This window comes from Lygodium microphyllum, chromosome 9, assembly GCF_053477565.2.
Source record: "Lygodium microphyllum isolate KBCC chromosome 9, Lygodium_microphyllum_v1.1.10, whole genome shotgun sequence".
NCBI lineage: Eukaryota > Viridiplantae > Streptophyta > Polypodiopsida > Schizaeales > Lygodiaceae > Lygodium > Lygodium microphyllum.
Window position 1 is genome coordinate 109,556,237 of NC_141143.1, and position 11,391 is coordinate 109,567,627.

The window sequence follows — 11,391 nt, forward strand, 5'->3', positions numbered from 1 at the left end:
AACAAACTTTATGTTATGAGTTAGTCTAGGAACTCCATAATAATCTTACAAACGCAAAAACTGAGAACATAGATTGCAGCTACTTTTTATCAATTATCATTCGGACAAGCTTATTATTAGAAAGTGCCCACAAAATGTAACAATTTCATATAGACCCCAACCATCTTTGTCTAGAAGTTTAGCTTGTATCCCTATATCTTGCGCATATTATGGCTTGATTCATAGAGCAATGCCTCAAATGACGTGTTGCATATTAACCAAAGCCACATTTCTAAGGATTGATCCACAAAAATTTTGGCTATATCATGTAGGCCACATTTTTAATGGATTGATCCACAAAGATTTTGGCTATGTGATCATGTGTACTCTGGTCCAAGCAAATATATGCAAGTGGTACAAGATGATGCAGAGAGTGATGGAGGACGAGCAAAAGCTGCATGCAGGTGTACTTTAGACGAGCAATATTGCGAGGGCACGCAAAACGCATGCTCGCAACCGTCACCTGAGCCACGCCCGACGCATGCGCCGGCCTGCTGGCTCTCACCCCGTATTGACCAGCTTGATCCTACAACACATAAATTAATGGCGGCCTGGGCTCACGCTCAATAAGCCCTAGCTAGCATGCAATCGTCCTCTGCATGATCGTCATAATAACTTCTGTCGACATGAGGCTGCGCACTGTTCGTTTTCTCAGCTTACGAACAAATTATCCGATCAACAGGCCGATAATTCTCATCCCCGGCGCAGTAATATGGAGTCCCTCGTACTGCTCAAGGCTGGCAGCTACCTCGTCCTCTTCTTCACTCTTTGCGGGATTAATATACTCCTGCAATCGCGAGTAGCCCACTCGGCAACCCGCTACTTTGAATGGACAGTAAGTCCTGATCATGATCATATTGATCGAACCAGATCAAGTAAAGTTGCTCGGAGATTGAATTTGTGGGCATACTGCATAGCTAGACATCTGCCTCTATAAGCCGTTATGTAAGATTGCCGTCTTTAATTCCTGCATTGGCTCATATAACTCGTCAGTTCATGACTGCGTGATGATGACGATGAAATTTCAGTGTCCATGGCGAAAGACCGAGGTATCACGTGAAATGAATTGCAAAATCCTCGATCCAAGATCCTTCAGAATCTAAAGAAGATTTTTTAAAACCTACAAACTTTCTAGTGTCAAAATAGCAAATGCATGTAATTTGATTCGAAAATCCCTCCAAAATTTTGAGTGGAAGGTTTTAGTATTTGCTACCAAACATGCTTTTCATTAATGGTCATGGTGATGTTGTTGTTCCTGTATAGGTCCAGTATGCCACAGTCACAAGGCTTTGCCATACGAAGTCAGTGCTATCCATCAACGGTCAATTTCCTGGTCCAAATGTGTATGTAACTGAGGGAGATCATGTAGTTGTGAAGGTCACCAACCTTGTTGCTAACAACATCACCATCCATTGGTACCCCAACAACGAACCTTGACTTATTCTAGGATTTTAATTGACTTGTTCTACCTAAATTGCCACACTATTACATGTACATTTGTTGCATTGTTGCATGGTCAATTTCTCTCTATGTATTTATCTATGTAAATACATATTTATTCTACTAGAACACTCCCTTTCTTGATGTATATCTACATAGCTCTACAATACAACACTATTCAATCAAAATACTACTAGATTAGTAGCATTTCCTAATTCACCTTCTATATGATATACATTGTATAGTACCATAATGTTTCTTGAAACATGGTTTACCTACTAGTTGGACTTATGCCCAAATCCTTATGTTGTGCTTGCATTCTCACGAGTAATTGTACATTCTTTATATAGCTCTTATGCATGGTGATGGTTTGTACACCTTGAACTTTTTTCAAATGTTGTAAGTCCTAATACGCAAGGCCACTTGTAGTTAAAAAAACTAGAACTCATTTGTTCTAGCTCTTGATGCAAATCCTAGAAGTTGGTCACCCATATATAAGTCCATGCAACTTCACATGGAAAGAATATTTTGAAACTTTGTAATGTAGGTAGCATTCACTAATACGTTTGGGGTGTTCGCAAATTCAAATAGCGTGATTTGAAGTCATGAATGTATAGCTAGGCTAAGGCCTCTTATAAATAATGGAATATGGAACACGCATACTAATTATATAGCATATTTGTGAGGAATCAAATGAATGTAAGGTTAAGTCATGTCATAGTTTCATCTAGTGTAGAGTTTAGCTAAATAGATATAAACATTGAATCAATATGTATGATACATGTATAGTGCCTAAATAAAAAATGTAGTCAAACCAAGTAATTTACTATATACACAACTTGCCTTGACAACTGTACCTATTTTCTAAACATGTCATTGATACTAATTCTATATATTCATGTACTAGGTATTTATGATTATTATGAGATGCTACCTTTAGATACTAATAATTAATCATGAGATGCATCTCTTTAGTTTCCCAAAAGATCATTTAGTTATAGCTCTAATTAAGACATCAAGTTGCAAGCTAGTAGGCTATCACCACCACATACCATATGGTCAAGTTACACACACACACACACACACACAAAATGGACAAATTAGCACATGTATACAAGCTATGTAGATACATGACATGTATGTATATATGTATAAGTTGTTGATATGGCAATTTAAACTTGAATGTCCTTATACTAAGGTAGCATTTAATATATTTGCATGTTCAAAAATAGATTACTCCTTGTGTGTACATGTATATGTATATAGAATGCATGTATGCATGTGTACTTTATTATGCTTTGAGGTATGTATGTATATATGCATGTGTCCATATATATGTGTACGTGTAGTTAGTAACACATATACATATGTACACATGAGATGTGTATAGGCACATTCCACCATTTCTCAAAATTTGAGCATAAGGATTTGATAGACCCATTGAATTATACTTACTTTTTTAAGATGTCATTTACTCATTATGAATTCTAAATATACAGTCCTCATGTGCAATACGAAAAAGTGTGGACACACAAACTCACTAACCTTTCCTCAATAGCAACACATGTTAACCAAGATCTCACACCAAGATACTCCCTAGTGGGTTGTGCACCTATATTTATATCATTTACAATTTATAACTCATTATTCATTTCCCAAGGTTTGAGATTGTTGGTAAAAATGACAAGAACCACATGCCTTCAACATCAATATGAGTTCTATGAATTAGAAAAAAGCAATTTCGTAATTCATTTTTGACAAGGCTCTTATACTCCAAATTGTTTTTATATCATTCTCTTACAATAACTCTAACCCTAGACTTGAGTTATTTTTCACCAAATTGACTTGCGATTGCATATTGATTATAGGCATGGGGTAAGACAATTTATGAGTTGTTGGGCTGATGGTGTTGCTTACATTACACAATGCCCTATCCAATTCAACCAAACCTACACCCATAGATTTGATGTTGTTGGCCAAAGAGGAACGCTTTTGTGGCATGCCCATAATAGTTGGCAAAGAGCAACCCTTTATGGAGCATTCATAATACGCCCCAAGTTAGGTGCACACCAACGTCCATTTCCTAAACCAGATGAGGAGTTGCCACCCCTCCTTATAGGTAAAATTTTCAAATCTTTTGCAAGTATTAGGGGATTTCTAATGAGTTTTTACAATACCTTTTAGTCCATGCGAAGGAGCACAAGTTTAGAAAAGTGAATGAAAAGAATGTAAACTTTATGCTAAGTAAACTATGAATTAGTCATTGCCATGATTGAGTCACCATTCACTTTGAAAATATAAGATCTCAAGTGACAATCATACAAGGAAATGTCATCTTCTTCATAGACATTTGGTCAAATCCTTATCAAATTAATGTTGTTCAATTATTACATATATAATACTCATCCCAAATATATTGGTAGCCAAGGAAAATGTGATCACATGGGTTTTTCCACAATCCCCAAGTTCATCTACTTTCAATATTTCACAAGATTGTTCTTAGTGTACAATTGAGTAGCAAGCATGTGAACATGACATTACCAAAGCTAGTGGTTAATTTGCATTGAAAATTTGGTTTATGAAAGCTTGTCTCGTATATGGTTGTACCTTAGTTTACTTACAAGTAATTGACTCACTAGCAACCTTTGTTAGGTGAGTGGTGGAATGGGGATGTCGAAGAAGTTATTGCTAATGCCCTTGCTACTGGAGGAAAGTACAACTATTCAGATGCACTCACTATAAATGGGGGACCTGGACTTTTGTATAATTGCTCAGAAGATGGTGAGATGAGCAAAGGGTTGGTTGTTTTAGATCATTTATTAACTTTAAATGTCCTTGGAATGATAGTTTTACACACTTATTAATGAATATCTGTTGTACATGCTCTCACACACACTCTCCATTCTCTATTCATGAAATATGCGCAAGTGTATTCCCAATGGATGTGCTTGAGATGGTTACATACAATTGTATGCGAGCTAGTATCCAAAGGAGAAATAATAAATTAAGTGTCTGGTGCATCCTATCTTAGAATCTATGGAGGTAGATTTCTATAGCCACACATATCTAAGGTAGCAACATTCTATGATGAATGAGATAACACCACAATAGTAGTAATTATAATTTGGGGAAATTTTTATGAACAAATAATATCAAGGCATTAAGAATTGTACAATAGACACTCCCCTCCCCCCCTCTCTTTCACACACCATTTGTAGTATGATGATTAGTATGCTTACTTTAAGGAATACATCCAAGTGCTTGTTATTCGCACGTACCAACACATAGCATGTGCATATGTAGACGGTTGTATCGTGCGAGAAAACGTTGTCATTCCTCGAAGGTTTCGACATCCCACTTCATTTATACTTGGGTTCATTGTCGTCAAGCGGGTTCATAGAATAGAAAACAACTATGATATGTTATACGTGCATGCAGGTAATGTTATCTAACGTGATGATGGGTGAAAATATTGGATGAGCAGATGTGGGTATATACAACGTGGAGTATGGGAAGACGTATCTGCTGCCGGTGATCAACGCGGCGTTGAACTTCCAGGTGTTCTTTGGGATAGCCAACCACAGCCTGACGGTGGTGGAGGCGGACGCCGAGTACACGGCGCCGCATGCCACCGACACGCTGGTGCTGGCGCCAGGCCAGACCCTCTCCGTCATGTTCCGCGCCCTCAGCTCCCTCACCGCCTTCTGCTCACGCTTCTTCATGGCCGCCTCCATCTACTCCTCCCCACCCAGGTATCAAATCTTATTATACGTATTGTACTGCTTGATAATTATACATCCTTTAAAGCATCATTAATATTGTATTGGCTCATTATACCATTATCGTTATCCTGGCCGATTATATAATCATTATTACACTGGCCCATTATATACTTTTTGCTAGCCCGTTATAATGTTATTAGCTATCGATATGATCTCATTACAATCCAACTTTGTCAGATATGACAACACCCCTCGTTTTTGTAAGGGAGGAATCAAATATACCTAGCTAGCTGTAGGGCCTCTCTCCCTAATCCCACCTAGCTATGTATGTGGTGCCTTCTAAGCAAAAGCTCACAAAGTTAAGCACTATATGGGAAAAAAACAAGGGAAAACAACCCCTTTTATCCAAAATCTGGGAAAATCTCATATACTCTCTCTCCCTAATCCCACCTAGCTATGTATGTGGTGCCTTCTAAGCAAAGCTCACAAAGTTAAACACTATATGGGAAAAAAACAAGGGAAAACAACCCCTTTTATCCAAAATACTGGAAAATCTCATATACTTCTTATTACATGGTTAGATTATATAATGGTTGTAAGTCTAGCCAATTATATAATTACCATACAAGTTTATCATAATATTATTGTACATCCGCTCATATGCATATACATATATTCAAAGTGTTAGAGGGGTTTCTCACAGTGAGTTTGAAAATGCATATCAAACAGATAATATGAAATTTGGAAGTACCTTCTAACACTCTTAACAATAACTATGATGACCAATGCGATTGGTGATGCGTATGCGGTAGCAATGAGAGGTGGAAGTTAAAGGAATGGAATTACGTCCTATTGTAAGTAATGATGGTGAAACTATCATACTTGTTTCATAACTTCTCCTAGTTTACAAAATTTTCATGGGATTCCTTTCCAAACTCACCATGCAAACTTCAAAGGGGATATTTTCAAGTAACTTTGGGCTCCGGAGAAAGCCCTCTTAATGCGACACTCTAAGGATCATATGACAAAGCATTAGGTATTGATGAGAATGATGTTCTCAAATTTAATTTAATAAATTTTATGGGAGCAGAGACGCGCTCGGTTACGTCATGACGCCTGCCACAGCCATCTTGAACTACGCCGACGACTACTGGCTGCCCGACAGCACCGACGGAGGGCTGCCCCTGCCGAACCTGCCTGCCCACAACGACTCCGCGGCCGCCTTCGCTTTCTACGACAGCCTGCGCAGCCAACAAACGCCTGCCAGCTCAGCTGGCAACCGCCAGCCGCCGGTCTACTACTACTACATGGACGTCCCGCGTGAGGTGGAGCTGGAGTTGTTGTACACGGTGGGATACGCCTTCCGTCCCTGCGACCCCCCTGGCTCCCTCTGCCCCACCCCCTCGGGCCTCAAGATTGCCACCCACCTCAACAACATCAGTTTTGTGCAGCCATCCATGTCCATCCTCCAGGTATTCAAGATATCACAACTTCCCTTTCTGTAATTGGCTCACCATCTATCTTCATCATGCATCAGCAATATCCTCTAGTCTTATTCAGGCTGTAAATAGTTTTGATTATGTTTACCATACATAAATTATGTAAGATGTAGAAAATTCCTAAGCTAATTTTCCTCTAGCCTTATTCAGGCTCATAGTTTTGATTATGTTTACCATAACATAAATTATGCAAGAAATAGAAAATTCCTAAACTAGTTTAAATCCTAATTATCAAGGTCTTTGCTATCTAAGATTTCAAACGCTTTGGAAGATTTAGGTATTGCATTTGTGCACAAACTCAGCTTACATATCATATATGTATATATACATGTATGTAAGTGCACATATACTTATATAGCCCATATACCATTGACGACTTGCCATGTAATATTATGGATTCAGCTTGGACACCTTGCCCCCAACTTTCAAGTGTCACTTGACACCTGAAATGGCCAAGACCCACCTTCAAATTCAAACAATCACTATGTGCCAAAGGGTTGTTTTGGTGTTAATAATTAGAGACATTTCAAGGGCTAGTGTTTTGGTGATTGTTTCTTATCAAGATGATGATTATCATTGTAAGGGCTTATACCTCGAGCATTGTTCCAAGATCACCTATCAAAATTATCGTTATTGTTCCTAGGGCTACCTCAACACTCTCAATACCACCAATGTGTGATCATCACCATTATGCCTAGGGCATTTTCATCATCATTTCCTATTGAACTTATATCACCTTCTAAGACTCCTTTCATAGTTTTCGATTACGATGATCATCGCTAGGATTACTTCCCTACACTTTTATCATCATCATTACTTCTTACTCATCATTTCTAGGACTATGGCATATGGTCATCATCCTCCTTTTTAGGACTATAATGTAGCATTGCCATCATTATCATCATTCCGAGGAGTGGCTTTTGCTACTCTTTTATCATGATCATCATCATCACTTCTTATTCATCATGCCAAAACTACTCTTTTATCATGATCATCATCATCGCTTCTTATTCATCAATATGCCAAGACCACATTGACGTTGTTGATCATGGTTTGTACAATAAGTTTTGGCAGTTGGGGGGTCATGAATCTCGTTAAGATGCAGATTACGAGCTCTTCATAACTTGTAGGACTGGCGATATCGTCATCTAGGTAATGTGCGCGCAACGGAAGGAAGCATTCACGAACAGAAAATGTTGATTTGCGTACTGTACATGTGCAGGCGTACTACAATAACGCGGGAGGTGTGTTCGAGGCTAACTTCCCGGATGGGCCAACGCAGCGCTACAACTACACGGGGTCAAGGGAGCTGTCGTTGACGGAGAGGGGGACGAGGGTGCGGGTGGTGGCGTACAACAGCACAGTGCAGGTGGTGTTTCAGAACACGGTGGCGCTGCTGCCGCAGGAGAGCCACCCCATCCACCTGCACGGCCACAACTTCTGGGTGGTGGGCACGGGCCACGGCAACTACGACCCTGCCACCCGCCCCGCCTCCTCCTTCAACCTCCTCGACCCGCCCTCCCGCAACACCATCGTCGTCCCTGCTGCCGGCTGGGCCGCCGTCCGCTTCCGAGCCACTAACCCGGGTATTGCTCCTTCGGCCTTCTCCTTCTCCCCTTAGCCTTGCTATTACCATCATTTCTTTGAGAAACGCTTGCAATTTGAACGATGCCTTGATCTCACAACCCCACCCATGCTCACACTCCAACCACTTGAGCTATATAACCCCCTAATAATTGGTAAGCCTGCCCGCTTATTATTGATAAGGCCTCATTATAATCTTGTATATAATTGTTCTTTTTAGTGTATGCTCTAACCATGCTTATGGATACATACACCCATATTACCGTGCTTATCCATCAGCCCATTTTAGCATCACGTATGTTCTTTTGATTTGACTCGGGTATGCTATATAGTAAAGGTTCTAGGGATCTAGCCCATTCTTCTCAGGAAAATCACCCCAACTAACTTGTGTGCTTTATATTAATTTCGGTAATGTATTTGCATCATCCCTAGTGGTGGGGATAAACAACAACTTCACGGCCATCACCCCTAGTGGTGGGGACAAAACTCACATTATTGAAAATTTAGACAAAAAAACTAGGATGCCTTGTAAGTTTTTTAACTTCTTCTTTCAAGGGCTCGAATGTTTTTTCTTTTTGTCAACCACATCAAAATTAGTGCAAGAGAAAAAGAAAAAGTCACCCATGCAATGCTCTAGCACCACATAATGTGCCCTCTCATTTTCCTTCTTGTTTGTTGTCTTCAACTTCTCTTTTCCTTGGACTCTTCATCTTTTGTTTCTCCCTCTTCTTCACATTAGGAGTCTAGCATGCAATTATTCATAATCTTCCTCTTCCGTCATCATAATCTTCTTCTACTTTCTTCCCAATTATATATACAAATACAAATATATTTTGGTTACACATACCTTTTGCAAAACCTTGTAATTACATTGTGCCTGTTTTGTTTTTTCATTAGTTAAAACAACAAAACAACCATATAGTGAAGCTTTCACATGCCTATTCTTTTTATCCTCCCTTGAGTAATCTTTATCATTTCCCATTTATGAATTCTACCCTTGGGTATGTTAAGTCTAGTGTGTGGCATTATTTTTACCTTTGTACTTCATGGTGGGTTTTCACCCCCCTATTCAGGTTTCCCACACATTCTTGCACACATTGATATAATCTACCATAGGAAACATGTGTGTTTGTATGTGCATACACTCATGCATTATGTACATCTATATCAATATGTATGTGTGTGTTTTGACATTAAATGTTTGTATTTATGCCATATACTTCTTACATTTTGTTTGTAGATGTTCATAGAGTGAAATAAAATGTGTAAATACTAAGCATATATAGAGAGATCCAAAAAATAAAAATGTTTTGTACTACACATTAACAAAAGTACAACTCACCAACATGCAGTTTTGACTTGCCATTAACAACCATAGACTAGGTTACATTAGTCTTGAATGCCATGTCGCTTCACTTGTACACCCAATGTTGCTTCTCTATGCTCTTACACTACACAAATCCTCAAATAAGAGAAATTTTGATAAGTCTTTCAAATTTCCATTTTGGTCATAAAATTCTCATTGGTCTCTCATAATTTAAGGTGATAGGAGAAATAATGAAGAAAAATTACATTTATGTAAGGAAATGTATTCTAAACATGGTTGTATAATTTTCCAGGGGTGTGGTTCCTCCATTGTCACTTTGACATCCATCAATCATGGGGCATGGCAATGGCATTTGTTGTCCTTGATGGTGAGAATTGTATACTTCCACCTCCCCCAAATGACCTTCCCCATTGCTAAAGACAACTTATAAGTACAAAGTAAGTAGATAAATGTGGTACAGTTAGAAAATTATAGATGCAAACATCTATTTTAAGTTTGCATTCCTGGCTTATCAAAGCTTGACTTATGTGCAATTACATGTCTCCAATCCTTTTAAGTTAACCTTTCTAACTTCATATTCAAGGGGAACAATTGATGCAATCCCTCCAAACTTATTTTAAAATACAAGATACTTACAAACTTTTTAAGATTAGATAGACCCCTTATACAAGCCCTTATGATGTATCTATCTGAGAATCAAATCATCCCTTGCATGAAAATTTCAAAATTTCAAATTAAATATCCCCTTATGTGAGTACATTCCTATTTGAAGCCCACAAGCTCAAAGTATCCCTTATGTTGAAGCCATTCGCTATCTTTATCTATGTTTGACTAATCTCTACCCCAAGCCCAAAGATCTAAATGTTAAAATCATTCCAAAATCACATCAAGAAGATATCTCACACACTTGTAGATTGAGAAGGCAAGACCAAGGTTATGCAACATAAGGAGCAAAAAAGCTTTAATATTCCCTATAATGAGAAATCTTCAAATGCAATCAAACCTTGTTTGCTATTTTTTGGCTAGAATTAACATGTGATCAATGTATATTTAACCATTTCAAAATTAAATCCTTAAAAATCTAAAATAATTGTTACATCAATAAATTGGAGTTTCCATTTAGTATGTTTAGTAGTTGAGCTTGATGAGATCCACATTTGATATCGTTTCAAAATCCACATTCGATATCAAGGAAGTTGTGTGACATATGCTCTAGCTTAGAATCCAATTAAATTATTTACATGTTTTAGACATCATTTATGATTTTTTAACTAGACTTACACAAAGGGATTTTAGAAATTAGGTTTCTCCATTCCATTTTATTATAGTTAATTTTACATATACATTGCATCCAAAAACTTCCAAATATAATTTGCCATCGTACCTTTCTAACTTTATTTAAGAGCTTCAATTTTACATTATAACAAGTAATAGGACTAATATGATGCTTACAAACATGATTAATTAGAAGCCTTATCTCTACTAGAATTTGTCTTCCAAAATACTATTTGATTTACTCATTCACAAATTAGAAGTCATTGAGGCTTCAAGATGAAGCTCACATGTCTCTCAAATCTATCATAGCATTTAAAGCTAACTATCAGTAATAAAACAACATGAATTTGTGAATGGCCCTATTAGATTCTAATATGTCCAAGCATCTCTACAAGTATGTGGCCCATCTATGTAGACAACCCAAATGACAAACCATAGATGTGAGAGATCTTGGAGCTAGCTCTTATAGCTTCATATTCCACACTTCATATGTAAGGAAAATATA

General features: G+C 38.0%; 1 protein-coding gene across 4 annotated transcripts; it reads left to right on the forward strand.

Moving 5' to 3' along the window:
• Window positions 1–622: 622 nt before the first annotated feature.
• On the forward strand, window positions 623–10,576 carry LOC148031419 (putative laccase-11). 4 transcript variants are annotated; one of them, XM_087685750.1, is made up of 8 exons: window positions 623–874; window positions 1,303–1,454; window positions 3,348–3,598; window positions 4,132–4,260; window positions 4,964–5,231; window positions 6,292–6,673; window positions 7,923–8,286; window positions 9,904–10,576. In XM_087685750.1, the coding sequence occupies exons 1-8, from the start codon at window positions 752–754 to the stop codon at window positions 10,026–10,028; spliced, it is 1,794 nt and encodes a 597-aa protein (XP_087541876.1). In that variant the 5' UTR covers window positions 623–751; the 3' UTR covers window positions 10,029–10,576. The 4 variants fall into 4 exon arrangements, with proteins under 4 accessions (XP_087541876.1, XP_087541877.1, XP_087541879.1 ...); XM_087685751.1 differs by having other exon boundaries at window positions 1,303–1,382; XM_087685752.1 differs by lacking the exon at window positions 1,303–1,454 and having other exon boundaries at window positions 760–874.
• The last annotated feature ends 815 nt before the right edge of the window (window positions 10,577–11,391 follow it).

Excerpts from the sequence above, each read along its gene's own strand:
- LOC148031419 (XM_087685750.1), top strand. The coding sequence starts at position 752 with ATGGAGTCCCTCGTACTGCTCAAGGCTGGCAGCTACCTCGTCCTCTTC. Across the intron at positions 3,599-4,131 it reads GTTGCCACCCCTCCTTATAG|GTGAGTGGTGGAATGGGGAT; the intron begins GTAAAATTTTCA and ends AACCTTTGTTAG. Across the intron at positions 6,674-7,922 it reads CATCCATGTCCATCCTCCAG|GCGTACTACAATAACGCGGG; the intron begins GTATTCAAGATA and ends GTACATGTGCAG.